Source organism: Dromiciops gliroides, chromosome 4 (genome assembly GCF_019393635.1).
Source record: "Dromiciops gliroides isolate mDroGli1 chromosome 4, mDroGli1.pri, whole genome shotgun sequence".
In the NCBI taxonomy this organism is placed as follows: domain Eukaryota; kingdom Metazoa; phylum Chordata; class Mammalia; order Microbiotheria; family Microbiotheriidae; genus Dromiciops; species Dromiciops gliroides.
The window spans coordinates 358,792,988-358,820,831 of NC_057864.1; the positions used below are offsets into that span (position 1 = coordinate 358,792,988).

Genomic DNA, 27,844 nt, shown 5'->3' on the forward strand with positions numbered 1-27,844 from the left:
CAAATGGTGAACTATCATGTTAAAAAAAAAAAACAGGAAACTATACTTAGTGTGCATTTGATATACAGATGTATTCAAATGACCTAAGCATGTTGTTACTAAATTTAAAAAATTCAAACCAAAAAAAGAGAGATTTTTTAAAAAAGATATAAGTAGGGGCAGCTAGGTGGCACAGTGGATAAAGCACCAGCCCTGGATTCAGAAGAAACTGAGTTCAAATCTGGCCTCAGACACTTGACACTTACTAGCTGTGTGACCCTGGGCAAGTCACTTAACCCTCATTACCCTGCCCAAAAAACAAACAAACAAAAAAAGATATAAGTAGTTAAAATATGTTATGTGACTATATCAAAATTAGATGGAAAAAAACAACTATGACCTCAGAAAGAAAATGTGAGAATGATTATGTATTTATATTTGCCTAACATTAACATATAGCACCTAAATCATAGGGTATTCCAAATATTAAAGGTGAGAGAAGTAGTCTGAGAATATTCTATATTAAAAAGTGTTTTTACAGTTGGTTCAAAAATATATTCACCCCATTTACTAATGCTTAGAAATCTGAGACTTGTAATAAAATAATTTTTTTTCTATATAAACTACAGCATACTAGATTGTGGCCCTGGAATTAGTAAGAATAGACATTACTCATTTTTTTTCTTAATTCATAATTTTGTTACAACTGAATCCCTTAAGAAGAAATACCTAAAGCTTTCAGTTGTTTCCTTTTTCTTAATCTATTAGCTTCTGGCTAAATTCTTGAAGCATTTACTCATAATTTGGTTTATGAAACAGAGTTTTAATCTGATTTAGTTATAGAGAGAAAGATAATTTTCTTTCTCTTGAAAATGGATATTAAGATGATATGCAATCCCATATCAGCTAAATTGGAAATGAACAACCTATATTAGATAAAGGTATGTGTAAAGATGAATCAAACCAAAAGGCTTTGGCTTATCTTTCTGCTTTGAACACAAAAGAGGAAGACATCTGAAATGTCCTGTTTCACCATTCATATGTAATTGTGTAGTAAGAGTATAAGGTCATCAATACCTATCACATCATGCCATCCTCCTTTTAAAAAAGAACAAAACTAAATGATTTCATTCAATTTTAGGTGTTCAGATCTGTGTGAATTCTCTGCTTCCTTTTGTTTCACTGCATGAAGGCATGGAATCGATGCTTCTACTTTCTATGTATACACTTTATCTTTTTCCCCCTTTGAGATGAATATTTAAATGGCTATCATTCTTTTGTAATTTATAATGTCATTTAAAAACAGAAATTATAACATTGTACAAAGGAAAGGCAAACCCTACTTTTCTCTCTACAGCTAGTAATTTTTCAAAATGAAATAGTTTTTAAAGCAGAAAATGATAGGATTTTTAAAAAGTAAAATGGAATGTTGAAAAGGTTCATTTATGTATGGATATCTTATCATTTTGGGGGAAGCAAACTTCCACTCCTGTTTAGAGGTGAGTTTTGAGCTTAAAAGTCTCTTTTAGTCAACAATCTTCCATAATGGAATGCAGAGCAATTCATTTATATATCAAAAGAATTTCCCAGAAACTCAAGGAATGCAATAGAATAAAATTAAAAGATCCTTGTTAAGCAAAGTCACATAGTACTTTTTTTCTTTTTGCAGGGCAATGAAGGTTAAGTGACTTGCCCAGGGTCACACAGCTAGTAAGTGTCAAGGGTCTGAGGCTGGATTTGAACTCAGGTCCTTCTGAATATAGGTCCAGTGCTCTATCCACTGTGCCACCTAGCTGGCCCTGTACTGCATTTTTTTTTAAAGACCTGGCACGGGCAGTTAGATGGCGCAGTGGATAGAGCACCGGCCCTGGAGTCAGGAGTAGCTGAGTTCAAATCCAACCTCAGACACTTGACACTTACTAGCTGTGTGACCCTGGGCAATTCACTTAACCCCAATTGCCTCACTAAAAAAAAAATATTTTTATGATATTTTTTTCAAAAAGTAGTGTCAGGGACAGCTAGTTGGTGCAGTGGATAGAGCACTGGCCCTGGAGTCAGGAAGACCTGAGTTCAATTCCGGTCTCAGACACTTAACACTTACTAGCTGTGTGACCCTAGGCAAGTCACTTAACCCCAATTGCCTCACCAAAAAAAAAAAAAAAAGTAGTGTCAGAAACAGGATTTGAATAGTATCTAACAAAGCTACAAACTGATGAAAATAATCTGATGAAGTCATAATATTTCAATTGGATACTACTTGTCAAGTATAAAGACTGTCCCAAAAGTCTTAGGGCAGTTTTAATTTTTATTTCTTAAGTGTAAAAACTATAAACTTGCCCCCAAATAACTCATCTGAATGCTTAATTATTTAAATTTCTTGTAAATTATTTATTTTGGGGAACTTTTAATAATATAGTGTTGTTTTTTTTCATTTTAATTTTAACAAGGCAGGGTAACTTTCCATGCATTATGAATACAGCAATTTCTGGAAGATACTTTCTCAGACTTGTAGATCATTCAGTAGAGGAAGTCATTTTGCTTGGCCACCTCCATCATCTGATCTGTTTCCATTTGACTTTCTTATGGAATCACATAAAACCTGTCATATTTGCATGAAATCCTTGTTCTTTTGATGATCTAAAGGCTAGCATTACAAATGCAATCCCTTCAAGTCATTGAGCAACAAATGATGAAAGTTTTTACAAAGTTCAAAATTTGACTACTTAATGCAAGACTAGATATGTTGAATTTTAAGAAACAAATGTTTTTAAAATGTGTATAATCTTTCTCAAGTTTATAGGATTTATATTTCTGAAGGTATTAAACCTTAAAACTTTGGACACCCTTAATAATCGGCTCATTGGTTCAGCAATGAATCTGCAAATATAGATGATCCTTATGGCAAACAATTAAGATAAGACTTAGGCCCAATCATTAGCCAAAGGAATTATTTCCCCAGGTGTTACTATGTTACAAAAAGAAGGTTTCAACCAACTCTACAACATATTTTCATTGACTTAATAGGTTTCTTAGGGGAGAAAATGTGGATGATGGCTTTGATCCCCTTGTATCACTACTATGAACTTCAGTACTTCAATGGTTCCGTGATCTCACGGATGTCTGGGTTCCTTCCACTGGTATAAAGTCCAACCCATACAAGTGTGCTTGCACTGTTCTCTTTTAGTTCATGTTTGTTCATAAATCTTCCATAGAACTACCAAATGTGCTTTAGAGGACATAAATCTCTTTTTCTATTTTATAGGTATCAGCATAGTAACTCAGCTACCCATCTGAAATCCCTCATGCTTACTACATGACCAGTCCACCTTGTTTCTCCTATCCTACATTTTCCTACCTTCTTATTCTATAATACTTTCCATATTTCCTCCATAGATCTACAGAGTTCACTGGAAACCTCCTTTTTCTTTTACTCAGAGATACCAATAGATCAATTAGGCTGTCTAGCTGGTTTCCCTCACATTCATTTCCTGATTAGCTCCTCACCTCTTTTTCTAGTTAAATATGTCTGCTTAAGACAATTATCAGGGTAACAAGGTGTCTCCAAAGATACAGTGCTCCTGGACTTGGAGTCTTGAAGATCTGAATTCAAATCCTGATCAACCATTTAATAGCTATGTGATCCTAGACAAGTCATGTAACCTTTTATCTCAATTTCCTTCTCTGTAAAATGGGGGCAGGGGAGGAGGGAATAGCACTTACCTCTCAGGATTATTGTGAAGATAGAATAAAATAAAATTTATAAACTGCTTTGTGAACCTTAAAGCACAACTTAAATATTATTATTATTATTATTAACACACCTAAATCATTATTGGTAACATAATATAGCCTACTAGATAATCACTTTAACATCCCAAAATGTTTGCAACAAAATTTTATTCTATATATTCCAAACTTCTCTATGATTGACTCAATTCAATTCAAATAATATTTCTTAATTACCTACAATATTCAGCTTTTATGAAAGGCATGGAACATAAAAGATGAATAGAATTCAAACCCTGTTCTCAAGGAGCTTGTAATCTAGTGGATGTGAAAAAAAGATTTGTACAAACTATGCAATGGGAAGTTAAGGATTTTTAGTTGAGTAGTGAAATGATCAGAGTAACTCTGCTAAAAATCTATCTCCAATTCATCATTGAAATGTTGAGTTGGTTTTAGGTTCTCAAAGACTGCCAATATTTAAATTCTCATGGGTTCAATTATATCTATGTAGCTATACATCAATCAATTCCTAGCCTTTCTCCTGAGCTATGGTCATGAATCATCTTTTGGATATTGGATATCATGTGAGCACATCAAATTATCCAAATTAGAATACATTATCTTTCCTTGAAAAGACTCCACTTTTCCAAATGTCCATATTATCTTCTAGGCCACTATTATCTCCCAGGTACCCAGATTCACAACCTTGATGTTACCCTCAGCTTCTCATTCTCACTTTCCAGTGCCATTGACAAATCTTGTCATTTCTACATTCACATCTCTTTTATGCAACCCCTTCTCTGCACTCCCACAATGGTCTTCAGACATAAAATGTTTCTCCGTTCCAATCCAACCTCCACTCATCTGCCAACATGCTTGTCTAAAGCATAGGTTTGGCCTCCCTGTTTAATGAGGTTGCAATGACTATTAGCTCCAGGATCAAATATAAAATCCTTTTTCATTTAAAATGCAACATGATCTGGTCTCTTCCTATCTTTCTATTCTTCTAAAACTGTCTTCTTCTCCACACATTTTACAGTCCTGTGAGGCTGGTCTTCTTGTAGTTCTTTGAACATAACAAAACATAACATTACATATCCCCTCTCTGCACATTGGCCATCCTCTACACCTGAGTGCTCTGCTCCTCAAATGTACATCTTATATTCTTTGGATTCCTTTAAGACTCCATTCAAATCCCACATTCTACAGGAGGCTTTTATGGATCTATCTCCCCAGCTACTAAGGTCTTCTCCTCTCAAATTTCCTTCCATCTGCTCTGTATATGTTTTCTCTCCCATTAGGATATAAGCCCCTTGAGGGCAGAGATTACTTTATTTTCTTTGTTTCCCTAGCACCTAGCAACTATGTGTGCCACATAGTAAGTATTTTTAAAATGCTTCTTGTTCTCATTTCTGCTAAGACATAAAAGTTTTGGATGTGGTTCATTGATGTATTGCATGTCTATTAACGGAAGTCCAATTTACCTACCTAGAATTAGAGAGGCTCAACTCTAGGTTATTCATGGGATAATTGTTTGCCAAGTTTTCTGCAGATAGGTCCCTATCAGTGAAAATAATAAATCTCCTGGGAGCAGCTAGGTGGCGCAGTGGATAAAGCACTGGCCCTGGATTCAGGAGGATCTGAGTTCAAATCTGGCCTCAGACACTTGACACCTACTAGCTGTGTGGCCCTGGGCAAGTCACTTAACCCTCATTGCCCTGCAATAATAATAATAAATCTCCTGAAGTGGGTACATGTATTCAAATTCACACTATTTGAGGTTATAGTTATATTAAGTATGGCAACTGGCTCCAGTTCAATTAAAATATGTAGTGTGAATTCAAATAATTCAACCACTTCAGGAGTTTCCTAATCCACATTAATTGGGAGCTAAGAGGTTTATGATCTTCACTGATGTGGATTCTGTTGATGATATCAGTGATCTTGAAGAGTTCAAAGAATAATCAGAGTGAAGCATTAGGTGAATCACTTGAACAGTAATATGAAGGATGCGTTAGAGAGAGGAAAGAATAATTACTAGGTTGTTATAGGAGCATGAGTAAGAATAAATCAGTGGGGGTAGCTAGGTGGTGCAGTGGGTAGAGCACCGGCCCTGGATTCAGGAGGACCTGAGTTCAAATCCGGCTCAGACACTTAACACTTACTAGCTGTGTGACTCTGGGCAAGTCACTTAACCCCAATTGCCTCGCCAAAAAAAAAAAAAACCCTTAAAAATAAATAAAGAAAGAAAGAAATAAAAAGAATAAATCAGTGACTAACAAGCCTTTGTTAAGTATTTACTATGTTAAAAACCAAAAGGTCCTCCAAATAGAGACAAAAGTTGAACGGTTCTTACTTTCAAGGAGCTTATATTATAATAGGGAAGACAATGTGCATACAAAGAGTAGTTTCAGGGGAGAAATACTAGATCCCGGAAGGAACAGGAAAAGCTTCGTATAGGAGATGCTGCTTAAGCGGAGTTTCAAAGAAAACCAGGGATTCCAAAAGGCAAGGGTGCATTCTCCTGCTGAAGCATTTCAGACATAGAAGAGAACAATTGTAAAGGGATGGAGACAGAAGAGGAAGTATCCCATGTGAAAGACATCAAGGAAACCAGTTTGATGTGACCATAGAATGTGTGAAGAGAATAATGTGTTAAAAAAAAAAAAAAGACTTGAAAGTTCAAAAAGAGCCAAGTTGTAAAGAGCTATTGTTGTTGTTTGTCCTTCATTCAGGAAGAGGACCATGACATCAGGGTGATGTCATGACTTGTACTGGATTGAATTTTTAAGTGAGAGAAGATTGTGTAAGGTCACCAACCTCACTCTCCTCCAGAGTCATCTGGGTCCAGTGGCAAGATATATATCAGGACAACTGGAGATGGCCCCAGATTTTTAAGGCAATTAGGGTTAAAATGACTCACACAGGGTCACGCAGGTAGTAAGTGTCTTAGGTGAGATTTGAAGTTGGGTCCTCTTGACCCCAGGGCCAGTGCTCTATCCACTGTGCCACTTAGATGCCCTATGAAGAGCTGTAAATGCCAAAGACAGAGTTTCAGTTTTTATTGATGCTGTAGATAGTAAGGAGTCATTAAATTTTTATTCTGTTTTACTTCTTCCTGTTTCTCATTGAGTCATTAATTTCTAACTGCTCAGTTCTGATTCTTAAGGAATTGTTTTCCTCAGTCAGCTTTTGTACCCCCTTTTCCATTTGTCCAATTGTATTTTAAGGTGTTATTTCCAAGCTATTGACTCTCTGTTGCATAACTCTCATTTCTTTTCTCAATTTTTCTTCTACCTCTCTTATTTGGTTTATAAAATCCTTTTTGAGCTCTTCCAAGAGGGCCTTTTTGCCTTGAGACCAATTCTGCTTCTCCTTTAAGGCTTCACATTGTAGGCATTTTGACACTGTTTGTCCTCCTCTGAGTTTATGTTTTGGTCCTTCCTATTGCCATAATAATTTTCTATGATGAAGGTTCTTTTCTATTTCTTATTCATACTTTAGCCTATTTCATGTCTTTTAAAGTTGAGCTCTGTTCCTGAGGTACAGTGTGTACTGTTCCAAGCTTCTTTTGCTGGGGGCCAGGGACCCAGTCCCTGGCTTTGTGCTTGGAGGTCTCAGTAGCTTGCAGCACGCTCACTGCACTGGAGTGGTTCAGCCTAGTTGTGGCTGTTGGGTGGTAGATACCCCAGTTGGCAGATTACCTTCTACATTGAAGCTGAGGGCCTAACAACTGGCCTGCTGTACCACTAGCTTGCTGAGCTAGGACTGACGATCCTCAGCTGTTGATCTGTGCTGTAGCTAAAAGACTTTTTCTGGCTTGCTCAGACACCCTCCAAGCTTACATGTACTCCCCTTTTACCCAGGTAAGATAGACCTTTCCTAAAGATCTTCTAGGTTATCTTAAGCTAGAAGATTGTTTCACTCTGTCTTTTTGTAGTTTATGCAGCTCCAGAATCTGTTTAGAGGCTTAATTTGACTTTGTTTCTGAGGGAAATTTGGGAGAGCTCAGGTAAATTCCTGGCTTATCTATACTATCTTGGCTCCCTGGTAGTAAGTTGAATCATTGGATTTTAATGAGTGTTCAGGTAGGGAGCAACAGTGTAGATGGGGTTAGATAGTGATGTTCAGCCCTTCTATTTAAGAAGAATCAGGAGGCAGGTAGGTGGTACAGTGGATAAAGCACCGACCCTGGACTCAGGAGGACCTGGGTTCAAATCCCACCTCAAACACTTGACACTTACTAGCTGTGACCCTGGGCAAGTCACTTCACCCTCATTGTCCCATGCAAAAAAAAAAAAATCAATTGGCCACTATATGAAGAATAGATTGGAGTAGGAAAAACTTGAGTAAGGGAAACCAATTAGGATCAATTATTGAAATAGTCTTCTCCCCTCAAAAAAAAAAAATGCTCTTTGACTGAACTCATGATGTGTGAGTAGTTTCCCATGTTTGTTGTATATCCACAGGTAAAGTCTTACGCATTTGGCGATGGTGTAAATTGCTGGACATTTTGCCATAGAAAACACAAAATGCTTGAGCATGCTCATGACGTATCCCAGTCATTAATAGCTGAATCCTTGGGGTAGCTAGGTGGCGCAGTGGATAAAGCACCAGCCCTGGATTCAGAAGGACCTGAGTTCAAATCCAGCCTCAGACACTTGACACTTACTAGCTGTGTGACCCTGGGCAAGTCATTTAACCCTCATTGCCTGCCCCCCCCCCAAAAAAATAGCTGTATCCTTAACCACAAATTCTAATATCTTCCCTTTCTTCCCTCAAGTCTTTTACAGAAGGGACAGGGCCTTTGTAGTCAATATACATGAATTATTCCCTAAAATGGCAATTACCTTAATGTTGGTCAGTTATTACATTTATCTTAAACATTACAAGTCAAGGTGAAAAGCTGTTCTGTGCAGTGCTGTCTCCTATAGAATGAAACCAATTCTGCCACCGATTAATTGGGCTCCAAGGAAAAGTGTGAGCAATTCTATGACTAGCTTAAACTTCTTTTTCTGCTAGTTTCATTTAACAAGAATGGTAATGTGAATGTGTTCAGTTCTATCAATGTGTCACTGACAATGATGACTGGACAAGGATCACATATTAATTGTATCAATAGTGAAATTAATATTGGTAATGGACCCAGTTAATGTAGTTTGGAGAATTTCATTAGAAATGCCAAGACTACCAGAAGAGCAAAGAGCAGAGATTTCCCAGGGTCAAAGATTAACAATGTAGAAAAGAAAAAAAAATAAAAATAGTAAGATATTTTAGATGATGGCTTATATATCCTTGAAATGAAATCCCTGGCCATGGGGTCTAGGCAAGGTAGGACAGCAGATCATATTAGAACAGAAGAGAACTTAGAGGAATCAAGAGATTAAAGGAAAAGGTACTTTCAAATACCTTGTGAACTACGTTTTATCACTCAGGACATGTTGAACAAGTAGCCTCTGCCAGAGTCTATGGACAAACTTGTCATCTGTATATTCCCTTGATCACATAAGTAAGTCTTGAGATCAGTATGGACTGCCTCTACAGCCCTGACATTACCAAAATTGACTGACATGTAGGGGGAATGTCTGTGTTCCCCAGGGCTGAAGCACATCTTGTGGTCTTACTATACACTTATCTGTCTAGGCTTCGGGGTAATTGATCTGCAAGGAATAAAGAGAGCAACTGTTGCTGATAGCTCTAATACAGAACAATTCTTGGGCAAACTTGTCTGTATCTGTGCTGTTCTACAGGGTAGCTGCTGGGGAATTTATGTGTATTATGCTGCACTGGAAATTTCCTGAGGTTTTGAGGACAGAAAACACCTGAAGGCTGAGTAACAATGAGTCTATGTGGAAGACCCTTGTAATGAAGTTGCGGGAACTTGACACCTAATTGGATTTTATTCTCCCCTAGATGCCACACTCCCAAGGACAACACAAACATGAACATGCACCCTAACTGTCCAATTGAACTAAACACCTAAGAGGGCAACAGAAAACATTCACAAGAGTGGGAAATGAAAACTCCCTGAGAATCCTTGCCAATGTCAGCTTATTCATTTTTCTAAGGGAAACCACTCACCTGTCCTTATGCTCAGCACACTCAAATCTATTGTACAGTTGCAGAAAGACAATAAAATTCTGCTCGTGGTCTCTTTTTAAAAGTAGAATTACATCTCATTTGTCAAATCATCCATTGTGCTAATCTCATAACTGTACCAACCAAGCTCGTGTCTTCTAGATTGCTGAGAAAGTTTCAGTAGCATTGAGGGAGTTGGAAGGATGAAACAGGAAGTAAGAGATTAGAATTTCAACTCAAGATATTGAAAGTAGAATAATTTCAAGTGATGATTAGATGTCAGGTATGTTTCTACCAGTGAATGTTTAAAATGGATTAGGTAGAAAAGGGCACCAATGGAGTTGATGGAATCAGAGGTCATTAACAAAATGGTATAGTGTTATCAACATGGATATGAAAGTCATTGGGGGAGGGAGTAGAAAGTTATATTGTTAACCATATCCTGAATCATTGAGTGAGGTTGAAGTATTCAACAGCTGACTATGATGAGGATAGGGAGAGGTTGGTATACTCATTTGGATGAACTCCAAAAGAAGAGAAATTGTTGAGTAATAGAAGCAGAAGATTGTGTTCTAAACATTCAGATCTGTGTATGTAAATTATACAATTTTAACAATTTAAAATTTATTTATTTATTGAGCACCTGCCATGCACAATTCCTTGTGCCAAGTGATACAAGATATAGAAAGATGAGAAAAAGTCTTTGTCCTCAAGAGGTTTACAGTCTAGTAGGCCAAACATACAAATAACAAGCACAGGCTATAACAAGAGTCAAAATAAGGTCTACCCCAAGTGTTATAGAGTTTCAGAGGAGAAAGTAATCACATACAGTTGCTGTTCACATGACCATATATTCACATAGCACAATCTTACCTTTTCAGAGAAGTAATTTACTAACTAAAATAGAGTTGTAGAACACAGAATATGAATAGTGTAATATGGCATTGAATTTAGAGTCAGGAGCCGCTGTGTACCGATCCTGACCACACCACTAATTAGTTGTATGACTTTTAGCAAGGCATTTAGTCTCCCTGGGACTTTGTTTCCTCACTTATAAAATGTAGGGATTGGACTGGGTCATTTCTAAGATCCCTTCCATATATACAATTCTGTGATCCAATGAACCTATTTAAATTATGTACTGGATGACTTACCCATGAAATTCTACGGCTCTGTTTATTGGTGATTTTAATAAGATGATAGGAATGGAAGAGACCTTGAGAGGCAATCCACATGCCTTTGCCCTTAGGCAAGATCATATCCAAACCAACCCAGAAAGATGAATAGCTACCCTATTCATCTCTAGATAAATGACTTTCACATCTCCCTTGGTAATCTATATTTAATATGCTTCACAGCCAGAAAAAAAAAATCCCCTTTCATCTAATCTAAAGCCTTCATGCTGCCTTTTTAGCCTATGTCCTTTTTTGTCTTCTGTAAAGAATAGCCAATTACAGTTTTCCATTTAAGAGTTCTTCATATACATAAAATCTGCAACTAGACTTCTCACATTTCTCTTCTCCATAGTTAATAATCTGTCCTCAATATTTCCATATAAATTTCCCCATGAAAAATTCATCTAGGTTCTCTCTATTTCTAATAACATCCCTCAAGGTTCTGAATGGCCATCCCTACCATCTTGATGCCTATCATCATGATGAACTTCTCCCCTATTCCAATCAATCAACAAGTATTTAATAAATACCTACTGTGTGTCAGGCATTCTGTGAGAAAGTGAGGATAGGACAATGAATGAAAAGATTACCACAAAGAAGGAGTTCACATTTTCATAGGGGAGATATTAGAATATATGGAATAAGTTAAAATACAAAAATACCAAGGAACAAAACAAGTAGTTAAATACAAGGTAGTTTGAAAAGAAAGCAGTTGAAGAAATAGCAGTTGAGGAGATCGAGAAAGGTAGGTGATGCATTGGTTAGAGCACTGGGCCTGATTGCCAGAAAGACCAGAATTCAAATCTGGCCTCAGACACTTACTGGCTATGGGACCCTGGGTAACTCACTTATCCCCTATTTGTCTCAGTTTCCTTATCTTTAATAGGAATAATAATAGTACTTACCTCACTGGGTTGTTGTGAGGACAGAATAAGATAATTGCAATGTGCTTAGCACAGTCCCTGGTACATAGTGTTATATAAGTGTTATGGTAGTAATAGTGGTGGTGGTGGTGGTGGTGGTGGTGGTACTTGAGCTCTATATTGAAGGAAGAAAGAATTCTGTGAAGCAGGTGTGAAAAGGAAGTGAATTCCATACATAAGAAAGCACAAAAAAACAGTTATAGGAAGGAGATAGAATGTTATGAATGAGTAACAGAAAGGAGACAAATTTGGTTGGATTGCAGAATGCAGGTGAGGAAGTAATGTACAAGGAGGCTGGAAATATAGGTTGGGACAAGTTCAAAGACAAAGAGAAGCTATTGGAGTTTACTGAATAGGGGAATCACCTAATTGGATCTGTGTTTAAGAAAAAACACTTTACCAGCAATATATAACATGGACTGAAGTGGGAGATGTGAGGCAAGGGAACAAATTCAGAGACTCTGGCAATAATCAAGTCAAGATGTAAAAGAAAGCCTGAACTAAGGTGATAGCTATGTGAACAGAGAGTTGTGGGTATTTCCAAGAAGGGTTATAAAAGTAGAAAAAGAAAAACAAGATTTGACCACTGAGTAAAGGATTTGTCTTGAATTGAAAAAATTGGGAGAATAGAACAATGGTGATACCTTTGACCCAAACGTGTGCTGACATACGTGATAGAGGTCATAAGTGCTAGAGTAATTTAGATTAGTGGAAATTAAAGTAGCTAGAAGTAACTTTCTGGAACAGTTAAGATTTGAACTGGGCTCCGAAGGATGAGTTGTTTTTGTAAAGAGTAGACATCCCTAAATGGTCAGTGTTTCCAAATCACTGGTGAGTGTTAAACATTGAAACCAAGCTTGACCCTCTGTGGACCACAGATGCTTCCTGTTTGGTAACAACTAGTTATTCTGGACATGACTCTCCAATCAGCTGTGAATCCCCTGTATAGTTGTGTGGTTTACACATAATCTTTCAGGTGATAGGAGATTATATTACCCCAAAACAAATCAAAATCCTTGATAAAGTCCTACAGGGAATATCTCTCATTCTCCCACAATCTGTCAGTCTGCCATAGAAAGAGGCTAATCTACTTAATGGTTTTGTTCTAATCCAGTTTCATTCTATCCAATGAGTATTTGTAAAGTATCTACTATATGCCAGGTATTGAGCTAAGGACACAAGGGGGGAAATATGAAGCAGCTCACAAGGAATTGTTTTAGTAAGTTGCCCTGATAGTTGTCTTGTTATGTCTGAGAGGTTTGCCCTTCAAATTTATATAACATGCTAGGTAAAGTGTAGAAATCATCAGAAAGAAAAAATATTCTGATTCAAAGTGATATGATCAGATCTTAGAAAATGGGATATACAATTATTATAACAATGTAAATGTGAACAACAAACACATATCAAACAAAAATGAATTTTTTAAATATAAAGAATAAGCTTGGCTTCAAATAAAAGATGTGAAAAGACAACCATCCCAGTCTTTGGAGAAGAGGGAAAAGGAGTGTAAAACCCATTCATGGGTGCAAAGCATTGAATTTAATGTAATATTTTTTTTAATGTGTTGATTAGTTCTGCTGATTCTTTTCACTTCCTCTTTTTCTTTTCTCTTTAAAAAAATTCATTGGTGTAAGAAATACTTCTCTGGGACAGTGAGAGGAAGGATGCAAGAGGAAACCTGGGCAATTAAAAACCAAAATATAACAAAAAGTATCAGGAGCAGCTAGATGGCACAGTGGATAAAGCACAGGGCCTTGATTCCGGAGGAACTGAGTTCAAATCCAACCTCAGACACATGACACTTACTAGCTGTGTGACCCTGGGCAAGTCACTTAACTCTCATTGCCCTGCAGAAAAAAAACAAAGAGAGAGAAAAGAAGAATTAAAAAAAAGTATCTAAGATTTTTAAACAAAGAGTTATGTCTACCCTTCCTGTTAATCTATTTTAACCCTCTTAGGTCACAGCCACCTCTAAAACCTTATGATTTTCAGATTAAGGTAGTTGAGGACCAGACCTGGTTTTGCTTTTTCTTTGTACCCCCAGCTCTTATCACTGTGCCTGAAATATAATAAGTGCTTAATATATGTTTTTTATTGATATTTCTTTTGAGTCACATAGACAGCATTCTAAGAGGAGGATATTAATTTTACATTTGTCTGGTATGATAGACATACCACAAAACAACTCACTACGATGACAGTTAGTTGCTTTCTTATCTAGAATCCTTAAGAAAGTTAAATAGAGAATGTTTCTCATTTTCCTAGGAAGCAGGTCCATCCCCATTTGCCCTCCCAGAGACACTACAAACTATTAAAGCAAAATGTCATTTTAAAAAATAATGGTAAAATAAATAAATAAATAGAGGAATAAATAAATAGATAGATAAATGAATAAGCAAATGAATTAATAAATAAATAAATAAAATTTTTAAATGCCAGTTTTGTTCTTACCTTGTGACTCATCATAGCTCTAGGACCCATGTAATGATTAGCATTTTTGGCATCCTCCCTATTCTCTGAGTCACACAATAATATCTGTCTTTTTTCCCCAACCAGAGCAGTCATTCTTCCCAAAACTTTGAATAAGGCTTTTCAATTTTCCTTTGCCAATGGATTCCTATTTATCACTCTCTAAGCCCTGCTGCAACTGTAAATACTCATTGTGGTAATTCCTGACTCAAATTATTCTACCCATAGCTAACTTCTTGATAGGCTATAGCCTGCCAGCTAATGGAAAATAGCTTCTATATGTCTAACACTTCCTTTCATTTCAGACTTGTACTATTTCTGATGAGCAGATAGTTCTTATATATCCTGATGGAAGAACAGGACCTTCTCCTGTTTCTCCATTTGGCTCCTCACCCCACCACCAAATATTCTCACATGTCAAACACATCAATTCTTTGAAATGAAGATAAGCAATTGTGAATGTCTTATGATTATAGCCACTTTCCTCAAGGCAAGCTTTTTATTATTCCATAAAAATGGAAAGGAGTTTATAAAATGTAAAAATGTCCCCATCCCTAAGAGTGGAAGAGAAGAAGATACACGAGGGTATAAAATAATAACAAAATTTTATAGACTAGTACTCAGAAATTGACTTTACTGTATTATTGGAATTAAGAGGTTAAAGACACTTTGTTTAGCTGGACAAGTGCCCTTTATAATTGCAAGTCCCAATAAAGATCTATATCCAGCCTCACTGGTCTATTTGCCACTAGGGAACAAATGATAAGGAGAGCAAAATCAAAATTACGATTATTTGCCACATGAATATTCTCTTCTATGATGAAAAATGTGGTGATGTCAACAAAATGAATGAATTATAGTGATCCTTTGTTTAACAGTGTCTACTTAACCTATTACTTCCATCAGTTCCATTCTATAAACATTTAAAAGTATTTTGTGCAAAAAAATCATGCTAGGTACAAAACAAGAATCCTACAATATCATAGGGAAACAATATGCGGTAAAATAATTATTTTAATAAACAGTAAGACTAGGGGGACGAAGGAGAGACTGCAAAAAAAAAAGTACTTTAAGAAAATTTGAAGATGGAGAGAAGGCTTTAATTTGGGTCATAGGGAGTGGTTTGGGAAAGCTTCATGAGGATACACCAAGGCTGAGTGTTAAAGGAAGAAAACAATTTTAATAAGTACAGTTAAGGGAGGAGGGAATCCCAGGTATGAGGAATATCCTGGACATTAGGTGAGAGGAGGCAAGAATAGTTTAAAGAATGGCTATTAAAAAAAAAAAAAGAATGTCTGTTTAAGAAGTCAGTTTGACCAAAACTAGATTATGTAAAATGGAATAATATAAAACTAAAGTGGAAAAATAAGTGGGAGCTAGATTTTAAATAGCCTTCAAAGTGCAAGAATAAGGACTCTATATTTTTATTTCATGTTTATTTTAAGGTTCTACATTTCTTTAAATAATGGGAAGCCATTGAAGGTATTTCAGTAGAGGAATAATACAGTCAAATCTACATTAGAAATAAAAATTCACAGATATGTGAACAATGGAGTGGAGATGTTAAAAATCCAGTGGACACTTGTATAACTTTGCAGTCTATATAAGAACCCAGTTTTTTCTACTTTAATGCATGCAACATACTGAAGCCAGCATAATGTATTGGAAAGAACACTGGATTGGGGGTCAGAATAGTAAAGCTGGAGTCCTAAGTAAACTAATTCCAATCTGTGATTTGGGGATGTCCCTTATTCCTTCTGAAACTTGATTTTTTTTCTCATTTCTAAAAATGAGTGCAAGAATATTCATACTACCCACCTCACAGGGTTGTTGTGAAAATCAAATGCTATAATGCATTTAAAGTGCTATTATATCAGTTATTACTATTAGAAAACGTTGATGTTATTACCACAAAATGCTCAGGCTCTGAATTTTCCCTTCATGACCTCCTTCATTTGATCGGGTATTATAAGTCCAATTTTTATGTTGGGGGCTGAGTATTTCTAAGTTATAAATTGATTGGCACTGTATCTCATGGAACACTCACTGTTGATTCATCATCGCCATTCTGTATTTCCACACCTCCAATCACCTGCTTTAGATTGTCTGTCTCAAACTGATTGCACACAAAAGCTCAGGTCAGAGAAAAAACAGCGAAATATTTGCTTGTCAAACTAATCAACATCACTCAAATCAAATCAAAACACATTGAAATCAAGGCCCAGGACTACAGATTCACTTCTGAGCAATGAACAGTGGGGGGAAGTGCCTACCTTTGAACTACTTCCCCAGCCAGATCCTGTTCCATTGCCTTGTGCCTCCTCTCTAAAGCTCTTCTGTTTTGTTTCAGCTGGCAGGGTTCATCTACGCCTGTTATGTTGTGAAATGTATTACTGAAGAAGAGGACAGCTGTAAGTATTAAAGCTCTATTGCATTTCTTTCAAGTTAAAAGCAGCTTTTTCAATGCCTCCTACCTCGCCTTCTTACTTCTTAGACATTAGCCCAAATATATCATTAGAGCAAGAGATGAGTCCTTTGTCCCCAGCAGAGCTGAAGAGTTTCTCATAAAAAGGGTCCAGACCAGCATATTACTAAAATGTGCTTTTACCTATTCAGAGAGCCATAATCTGACTCTTCAACTTTCCTACCATCCTAAAACAATTCTGAAAGGCTAAAAAGCAGGATGGAGGGGATAGTAAATGTGAAAGGGGTTGGGAAGGGAAGGGGGGAAAATGTTGAGAAAAGCTATCCAGTATAATGATTTTCTCATTTTTCACTGATCATTAACTCTTCTTGAATAATTACCTGCATCTGGAGCTAAAATTCTTAATGATCAATAACATCTATTCTACAATATTCCCTTTCAAATGGCTTCTCCCTGTATGCTTACAAGCATAACCAACTGTCTCTAATCTGAAAAAAAAACCCTCCTGACCTTTATACTCCCTATCCAACTACAATTCCATCTCTCTTCATGCTATTCCTTTCTAAATCAAATGAAAATGCTTTCTGCACTCATCCAACATTTCCTCACCACCTACTCTCTCTTTAAGAAAGCAAACTCTTTGAGATTAAAGATTATTTTTATTTCATTCATTCTGTTTCTATCCTCAGTGCCTAGTATGGTTTCTGACAATGTGTTTGATAAAGTTTGATTGATTGATTAATTAAAGCCTTGCAGTCTGGCTTCCATTCCCACCATTATACTGAAACTTTTCCCAGTGATCTCTTAAAGTAATGAGCTATCCTCAGTCCTCATTCTTGTTGGCCTTTAGAAGCCTTGGACATTGTTGATTAACCCTCCTTCTGGATGCTCACTTCTCTCTTGGTTTGAGAGACATCATATGCTGTGGATCTTTTCCAAAGTCCTCTTTAGCCACTTCATTGCTGCCACCTTCCTGACTCCTTTGCCTCTTGAATGTTCACCAAGACTCAGTTTATTGTCTTCTTTTGTTCTCTCTCTTCACTCTCCCATTAGCAGTTTTCTTTTATAAATATGACTTTAAATATTACCTCTACACAAATTATTACCAAATCTACATTTCTTGTTCTGACTTATCTTTTGGGCCCCATGATGTCAGGATTTCAGAGTGGGAAGAGACTTCAGAAGTGACAATAATTCACTTTATCTTTATCATGGCCATCCCCTTTTCACTAGGAGCCCTAAAGAAATAAGGCTCCTGCTACCTCCTGAGGCAATCCACTCAATTGTTAAGTAATTTAATTACCAAGATTTTCCTTGCATCAAGCTTAAACCTCTTCCTCTGAAGCTTCCATGCTTTGTTTCACCATTTTATCCTCTTCTAAAATAAATAGCTCTGGTTCACTCAATTAGTCTTCACATGCAAATGTCTCTAATAATGCTTCCTAGAGACACTATCTTGTGTGTCAATGTTGTTTGTATAATGTGGCATTCAGATTGAACACAATACTCCAGATGTGGTCTGACCAAGGAAGAGTATACAACAGGACTACAACCTTCTTTTTCTATACACTAATGACCTCTGTTAATAGAACCTAAGATCATATTTGCATTTTTGGCTACCATATCCCAGTGTCGACCCATACTGAACTTGGAATCCAATAAAATACCAAGACCTTTTTTTAAGAAAAACTGCTGTCAATATATATCACTCCAAAATTGAATTTGTGGCATTGAACCCAAGCATAGGACTTTACATTTAACTCTACTAAGTAGTACTACTACTAATATGATGACTACTATGACGACAATGACTACTACTACTACTAAAGTGTTATTTTACTACTAAAGTATTACTCTTGTAGAAATTAATACTACTAAATTTCATCGTATTAGATTTGGTTCATTCTTCTAGCCTGTCAAGAACTTTTTGGATCCCAACTCTCATTTGACAAGCTAGTTTTCCCTCCCAGCTTTGTGTCCTTTGAAAATTTGATGGATGTGACAGCTTATGTTTTCATTGAAATCACTAAAAAATGTTCAAGAGTATAGGACAAGGACTAATCCCTTTGGTCCTACATTAGGATCTGTCTTTCATAATTTCATTTCATTACTCCTTCATTATGTTAATTCAGTGAATTCTGAGTCCCCTACCTCTGTCACATGGCATCTCTCCATCTTATCTACAAAGCTAGTGTGAAAAACTTTAGCAAATATTTTGCATAATAATTTAGTATTTATGTAGCACTTAATATTAGCTTTAAAAGTGTTTTAAAGGGGCAGCTAGATGGCGCAGTGGATAGAGCACCAGCCCTGGAGTCAGGAGTACCTGGGTTCAAATAGGGCCTCAGACACTTGACACTTACTAGCTGTTTGACCCTGGGCAAGTCACTTAACCCCAATTGCCTCACTTAAAAAAAAAAAAGTGTTTTAAGATATTATCACATTTTACCTGCATAACAACCCTGGGAGGTAGGTGGTCTTATCCCCATTTTTTAGATAAGGAAACTAAGGCAGAAGTTGAATGACTTGCTCAAGGTCACATAATAAGTGCCAGATTTAGGATTTGAATTCTTCCTGATTCCAGGCCCAGTACCATTTCCACTTATGCTATCTAGCTGCCTTGATATAATATGTCTGGAGCATTTCCTTGACCTAGTACCACTATCACAAAGTAAATGTTTGATGTTCCTTTAGTGATATGTTCTAGAACTTTTTTGAAAATCAAAATCAAGCTCACTTCCTGCAATTTACAGGCTTTATTCTCTTTCCCCCCCCCCTTTTTTTTGAAAAGCATGATACTATTTTCACTTCTCTAGTCCTACAGCCCTTCCCATATTGGCCTTATCTTGCTAAGATCTATAACATTATCACTGTTCGAAAAGCCTTTCTGGTTATTCTGGGATAGAGTTTGGACTAGGTGTTTTGAACTTATTAAGGACGCTATCTCTCATTTTCTCCTTGTGTATCTAGGGTATTAATTCCCAATTAATCATTTTGGTCTGTCCTCTCTAGTCTGAGCATCATCTTTTTGTTGTCAATATAACTGAAATACACCTTTTTTTACAGTGTTTGTTTTTCATAGCGTTCATCACCAGTCTATGCTCATTTTGATCCTGAATGCCTCTAATGCTATTCTCAGAAGCCTTTGCCCTGCTTCTGTATTTTCTTCAGATTTGTCCATAGCATAGGTCATCTCCAAATCTTTTTTTTTTTTTTTGGTGGAGCAATGAGGGTTAAGTGACTTGCCCAGAGTCACACAGCTAGTAAGTGTCAAGTGTCTGAGGCCGGATTTGAACTCAGGTCCTCCTGAATCCAGGGCTGGTGTTTTATCCACTGCACCACCTAGCTGCCCCATAGCATAAGTCATCTCCACCTAGATGTCATACCTCCAACTGAACATGTCCCAAACTAGAATCTTTCAACTCTTTCCTTCTCCTGACAACTATTTTAATGACTGGTGTTTCCAAGTAGTCATCATCTCCAGTATTTGAACCATAATGTTATCTTTAAGTCTTCTCCCACCTCACTTTTCATAATCAATTTTTTTTTCAGATTCTAGACTCTAGAACCTATAGATTTTACCTCTATATATCTCCTACCTCTGTCCCCCTTTCTCCTAATTGTCATTGCTACCACTCAAGCATAGGTCCGCATTTTTACCTGCCTGAACTTTGCAAGAGCCTCATAACATATTTCCCCATCACCACTCTCTTTACCTTCTGACCCTCCTTCATACCACAGATAGACTGATATTTCACTTGCTTAGATTTTGTTGTACCATGCCACCACTCAAAATTTTCAATGGTTCCATAGTGCCACCTGAATAAAATTTAAATTCTTTGCCTGTCATTCAAGGACCTTAACATCCTGGTGCTACCTTACTTTTCTAACCTTAACTCCAAGTTTCTGTACTTCAACCAAACTGGACTGCTCACTCACCCCTGAGCATGACTTCTGCTTTTATTCACAACTTCTCTGAACTTCAGGTTCCTCATCTGTTAATTGGGTAAGGTGGGCAAAATCCTCTAAGGTCCCTTCTAGCTATAAATATGTGATCTAAGATCCATTTTAAGACCATGAGGGTTGAACAGGGGAAGTCAAGGGGAGATAGATACATAGATGCATAAATATATAGATAGATATATACATGCTTAGATACATAGATCGATGATAGATATTTTTTCACATCTGTACTGTCAGTTCCTTACATGTAATATATAAAATATATGTATATATGTGTAAATGTACATCTATATGTTTTTTGTATATTTTGCATGTGTGCATATATGTGTGTATCTATATGTGCATACATATAGATACATATATACACACATATCCATTTTTAATAATTTTTTAGTCCTGCCTGACTCTCCATGACCCCATTTGGAATTTTCTTGGCAAAGATACTGGACTGGTTTGCCATTTCTTGGTTTGTCATTTCCTTCTCCAGCTCATTTTACAGATGAGGAACTGAGGCAAACATGATTAAGTGACTTGCTCAGGCTCACATAGCTAGTAAGTGTATGAGGCCAGATTTGAACTCAAGAAGAGGAGTCTTCCTGACTCCAGGCCCAGTACTCCATCTATTGTACCACCTAGCTTCTCCATATATAGGGGTGTGTGTGTGTGTGTGTGTGTGTGTGTGTGTGTGTGTGTGTGTGTGTGTGTGTGTGTCTGTGTGAGAGAGAGAGAGAGAGAGAGATGTATATGTATGTATATACACACACATACATACAAACATCATGTCTCAAAAGAATGATATGACCTAGGATTTTCAGTTGCTTAGAACTGATAAAGTTTATTATTATTATTGTTATTATTATTCTATTTCCCTCTATGGAGAGTGTTTTAAAGTCCCTGTAGTCTCTCATCTGGAAAGAATTTCTAGGAATATGTTCAAAATCTAGATTTGTAACAGATTTTGTTTCTATGATTTAAAACTTGTATTCATTAACCTAAATGATGGCATTTTCTTTGCTTATTTAGGTAGCATAGGTACCTAGGTATCAAAGGTTATTGAGGAAATGGGGGGTTCAAAGTTTTATAATTACTGTGACCTTTAAAATTAAATGTGTGGGGGACAGCTAGGTGGTGCAGTGGATAAAGCACTGGCCCTGGATTCAGGAGGACCTGAGTCCAAATCCATCCTCAAACACTTGACACTTATTAGCTGTGTGACCCTGGGTAAGTCACTTAACCCTCATTGCCCTGCACACACACACAAAAAAATTAAATGTGTGGTTACCTTATTCCTGTCCCAAGTATAGGGAAAACTAGCTAGGGTGTACTTATAAATTAAAAGCTTTAGCACAAGTTTGGGGATTAAGCATTTATTATAGTAAGAAGAGAACACCTGGGTCAGAAGTTAATAAAAGGCCTATTTAGCCTAGAGTCCTCAAGTCCTCCTTCACCAGCCTGTTCAAGGGACAAACTGCCCAAGGAAGCTTCTTCCACATCCTGAGGACAGACAGTCCTTCCACCTTGCTTCAAGCTAATTGGCTAGCATCATCCAAATCCATTGGTTCACTGAACTTGAGGGTGGTCCCGTGTTTGGGTCAGACTCCACAGTCTCTGAGAACATACCCTCCTGAGGTCCAGGCAGGTGTGGCTTCAATTGAATTAACTTTAAGTAAGTTAATCAGCAAAGTCAATCAGTCTCAGCCAATCCAATCAATCCAAATCAATTCCCTCAAGCTGGGGCCTTTGGGCATTGACAAAGCCCATTATTCTCTTACATTGCCAAACTTAAGGCCATCTCATCTATGGAGAATACCTTTCAACCAAGTTACAAAAATCATTCATTTAGCTGAATTTAGAGGTATATGTGAGCAGGCACCACAAAAGCCTTGCCTCTGTCCTAGAATAAATTCCTTCTTAATCCATTTGTATTTCCAACCTGATCAAATAGTTCTTTCCATGTGTCTACTGGAACACTATATTCTCTTTGAACATACTGGATGGTTATGGTTAAGTGTTAAAAGATTACAAATAAAAATTTTATCTATTTTTCACTAATGTAGCATACTAGGAAAGAAGAAAAAGTACCAGCTGACCACTCTAAGTAGGAGGAGTAAAAGCTCAAAGTCAAACACGAATTCATGTTAATAATTGGAAAGTGACTACTTTCGAGCTTTATGTCACACCTGTGTGGAAACTCAGTTCCTAGATTTTAAAAATTCAATGCCATTCAATTCAACAAGAATTCATTTATTTTTAAAAGTATCTGCTATGTGCCAGTCACTTGTGCTAGATGCTTGGGATACAGGGACAAAAATAAATCAGTGTCTACCCTGAAGGGACTTTTTTATATCAAGGGTAATAGCTAGCTTTTATAGGTATGAATTAAATTGGCAAATAAATACTTAAAAGGACAGGCTAAGCTTTGGATTTAACATACTACTATCCCAGTGGGAGCAAGTGGAGAAAGGGCAGTCAGTGATACTCCAGCATCAGTCCTCATACAAAGGAAAGTCTAGTAACAACTAGAGATGCCCCTATATGAGACCTCAAGATGTTCCATTGTCTGTGACAGGCAAAGGCTGTCAAGAAATTCTAACCACCCACCATTCTATCTCCCTACTCAAAATGAGAGTTCACATCCTCCTCCCCCAACTATTTTTCTTTTTTTTTTTTTAAGTGAGGCAATTGGGGTTAAGTGACTTGCCCAGGGTCACACAGCTAGTAAGTGTTAAGTGTCTGAGGCCAGATTTGAACTCAGGTACTCCTGACTCCAGGGCTGGTGCTCTATCCACTGCACCACCTAGCTGCCCCCCCCCCCCCGACTATTTTTCATCAGTGAAAAGAAATTCCACTCCAAGGAGTTGTCCAAACTTAGGAAACTGCAGATCTAGACTTCCTCCAACATCCCCCAAATCATGAGTTATTAATCTTTTAAAGTATCTTGCTGTATCTGATACTTATAATCCTCAAATAATGTTCTTCTGCCTCAAAGTGGGCACCTTTTTTCCAAAGTAGTTACTACCTTTTCTAAAACAACAAAAGTAATAACAATTCTATGTATTTTTTAATGTTAGTAAATACTCTGTTCGGGAGCTGCTGTGGAATGTCATTCATAAAACCAATACCCTCAAGGACTTCTAGAATGAAAGTAATATTGCAAATGGATTTTAGATACTTAACTGGCAACTGCACCCACTCACACACTCTTATCCATCTATTCTACCCCTTTTAAGACCAATGGGTCTTAGGATAAATAGTGCAGTGAATGTATAAAAGAGCAGATTTAATCTCACCAAGGTGAAGAGAATCATGGAAAATAATTTAGTTCTCTGTAGTTAATCATTCCCTATCCCATTTATTTCCCTTTCCTTTTAAAAACAACTGCCAAGCATGTGAATTCGTTAAATGTTTTTGTCTTTCTCCAATTTACTAGGGTCATTTTGGGGTTAGATACTGTTCTGTAGGTATTGGTCACCTTTTCTCCTGTTTGCTAGTTGGCACCTACAAAGTAAATGAGCATTCTTTCTTCTTTTTTTTTTTTTTAAATTTTTAGTGAGGCAATTGGAGTTAAGTGACTTGCCCAGGGTCACACAGCTAATAAGTGTTGAGTGTCAGAGGCCGGATTTGAACTCCAGTACTCCTGACTCCAGGGCTGGCGCTCTATCCACTGTGCCACCTAGCTGCCCCAAGCATTCTTTCTTCTTATCTTCACCTTCTCTCTGTGGTAAAATAATGGAATTTGGCAGACACTTAGGGGTCTGACTTGATTGATTTAGTAGTGTTTGAATTGGGTATGAATGAGAAACTACTAAGTACCCACTTAAGGTGATTAGATCTTGAGCCACACCTGGCCCACCCTGTTAAACCTAGTCTAACTTGGCCAACCCTGAGAAGGAGTATCCTCAGAGGCTGTGGACTGTGTCATCAACAAAGGACCAGTCTCAGACACACAACTTGAAGGACCTCCCCTTTGGGGGGAGGGAGAAAAAAGTAGAAAAAGGCACCCCAACAGGAAGTAGGACTCTCTCAGGCCTTTGGAGGAGCTTTTGGAGTGGACTGGAGACTGGCTGCATAGAAATTACAGACCCCTGGTGGTGAGTTAATAAAATTCAGCTCTTTGAATTAGCTGGGCTGAAAGCGAGTTTGAGTTTTGAGACAGCCTTTGCTAGAGCCAGGGAGATTATTCGTTTTCCTCTTTCCCTATTCCCTTGTCCTTGACTTTCAACAAAATCTGATTTGCTTGTGGAAAAGAGGCTGTTAAGCTCCTTTTTTTTTTTTTGGCAGGGCAATGGGGGTTAAGTGACTTGCCCAGGGTCACACAGCTAGTAAGTGTCAAGTGTCTGAGGCCAGATTTGAATCCAGGGCCAGTGCTTTATCCACTGCGCCACTTAGGCGCCCCAAGCTCCTTTCTTATTGGCCTGGGAAAAATAACCAAAAAGGGCAATTCGGAGGGGAGGAAGCTTTGGACCTAAAGGTCCCTCATTATTTTCTGAACCCAATAGTACAGCGAGCCACCCAATTAACTCTCCCCATATTAAATTTGGCCCCAACATCTCCTTTCAACCACCACTATAGCTGCATTGTCCCCAAAGTGCTTTTTGTACAAAAGATGCTAAGCCATCTTGGGTGGTAAATTGTGAGGGAGAATTGTAAGGGTTCAAGAGCTAGTTAGTGATGTAAGAATTTGCCTTTTTCTTTTCAAGAGACCAAGCCTTTTTTGGAACCTTGTACCTTGATGGTGATTGTTTTAGGTCTTCTAAAGACCCTACTAAAATAGTGTATTTACATGGGTACAGCTCAAATTCCCCATGTGAGGTCCCTGAGAGCAGAAAATATATAGTTTTTTAGTTGAACTTGGTGTAATACTTTCAATAAAGAAAATGTTTAATATATTTTTTCATTCATGTATTCATCGAATGTACATATTTGCTCTCCAAACTAAACCAAACCAAAATTTTTAATTTCCCTGCCCATCAAGTTCAATTTTGGCACATTATTAAAAGGCATATTATTAGAGAACATCTTCACCTTCTTTGTCATGTTGACCCAGCTTGATAAAATGGTCACTCCTTTTTTCTAGGCCAGAGCTTATAACCAAGATTCAGTAAATTAGTCCTCTACCATCTTCTAGATATAAAGCAAAAACAAATAAAGTCTAAAAATGTGTGTCTGGGTAGATGGTCAGATTCCACCCAAATGCCCGTATAGTTTTATATCACTGTTGTGCAAGTTCCTATGATTGGCTATGGTGTTTCCTATCTGTAAGATACACAAAATTCTTAACCCAAAAGTTCTATCCTTCATTTATTTTAGACTGCAATTAACTGATGCCCTCTTGTGGTCTTTAACAAGAAAACTAACTAAACTCACTATCATTCAATCAAAAATTTATTAAGCCTTTAGTATGTGTCTAAGACTATGCTAAATGCTTGGGATGAAAATAAATAGCCAAAATAATTCCTTCTATAAAAAGGTTCACATTCTACAGGGGAGGGGTACGCATATAAGTATAGACAAAATGCACAAAATTTGTACACAAAAATACACAAGGTATTCTTAATCGGGAAGGCTTTGAGGAAGAAGGGAAGTTCCTTGGGAAAGGCCTCCTACAAAAGGTTATATTTCACCTAAATATTGAAGAAAGCTGAGGATTTTAAGAAGCAGAAGTAAAGAGGGAGATTACATACATGGAGAATAGCCAAAACAAAAGCAGAGAAATGGGACAAGGAGCATTATTTATAAGAAATAGCAAATAAACCAGTATTACAGCAATGCAGGGTATGTGGAGGGAACTAATGTGCAGGAAGACTGGGGCAATAGAAAAAGGCTAGCTTTTGAAAAAAATTTAATGACCAAAAGAGGAGTTTATATTTTAATCTAGAGGTAATAAAAAGCCATTGGAGGTCTTGGAGGGGGTGGGATTGCCATTGTTGTTTTGGAGGAAAGGATGTAACATCATGAGAAGTTGTTTTGTCAATTAGTCGCATCTTATTCTTTGTGGCCCCATTTTGGGGTTTTCTTGGCAAAGATACTGGAATGGTTCGCCATTTTCTTTTCCAACTCATTTTGCATAGGAGGAAACTGAGGAAACAGGGTTAAGTGACTTTCCCAAGATCAGACAGCTAGTAAGTATCTAAGATCAGATTTGAACTAAGTTACTGACTCCAGGGGCATACTCTATCCACTTTACCATTTAGTTGTCCATGGTGAAATTTGTGCCTTAGGGATAAAGCATCCTTTGGCAGCTGTAAAATATATCAATTAGAATCAAAACAGATTTGAGACACAAAGATCATTTAGGAGGCTATGGCAATCATTCGGGAAAGAGATGATGAAGGTGAAAAGAAATGAATGTAGATGAGAGATAGCATGAAGATAGGAATGACAAGATTTGGCAACCAATTGGTTATGTGGGATGACTTAGATTGAAGAGTCAAGGATTGCACTGAGATTGGGAATCTGGATAACTAGAAGTCTGGCGGTACCCTTGACAGTAACAGATGAGTTCAGTAGAGGGTTAAGTTTGGCAAGTGGTGGGGTGAAGATGTCTGCAGGATATTGGTTTGGTAATGTGTAATTGGAGCTCGGGAGAGAGACTAGGGCTAAATACAGAGATCTAGACATTATCCGCACAGAAATGGTAATTGAGCCAATGAGCTGTATCGCCATGTGGAAACATATAAAGAGAAAAGACATTGGGGCAGCTAGGTGGTGCAGTGGATAGAGCACCGGCCCTGGAGTCAGGAGTACCTGAGTTCAAATCTGGCCTCAGACACTTAACACTTATTAGCTGTGTAACCCTGGGCAAGTCACTTAACCCCAATTGCCTAACCAAAAGAGAGAGAGAGAGAGAGAGAGAGAGAGAGAGAGAGAGAGAGAGAAGACAAGGCATAAGGGCCTAGGAAAGAGCCTTGGAGTATATCCACAATTAATGGTTGTTGCATGTCAAGGATGAAGATCTTACAAGGGAAACTGAGCCTTAAGGATCAATCAGACAGGGAATAGTATAGAAACAAGAAAGAAAAGTGCCAGACTTTGATGTACATTTTAGGGATGAGACAAGGCATCATATCACTTTTTTTAAAAACCCAACATATATCGGTGGG

The 27,844-nt window shown here is 37.4% G+C and overlaps 1 protein-coding gene across 2 annotated transcripts in view; it reads left to right on the forward strand.

The window, feature by feature from the left end:
• Positions 1–27,844, forward strand: part of NKAIN2 (sodium/potassium transporting ATPase interacting 2) — a 1,311,503-nt gene that overhangs the window by 1,251,847 nt on the left and 31,812 nt on the right. For both annotated transcript variants that reach the window (XM_043999967.1, XM_043999968.1), the window contains exon 6: positions 16,704–16,764. In XM_043999967.1, the coding sequence (XP_043855902.1) occupies positions 16,704–16,764 (61 nt within the window). The remainder of the gene's footprint in view (positions 1–16,703; positions 16,765–27,844) is intronic.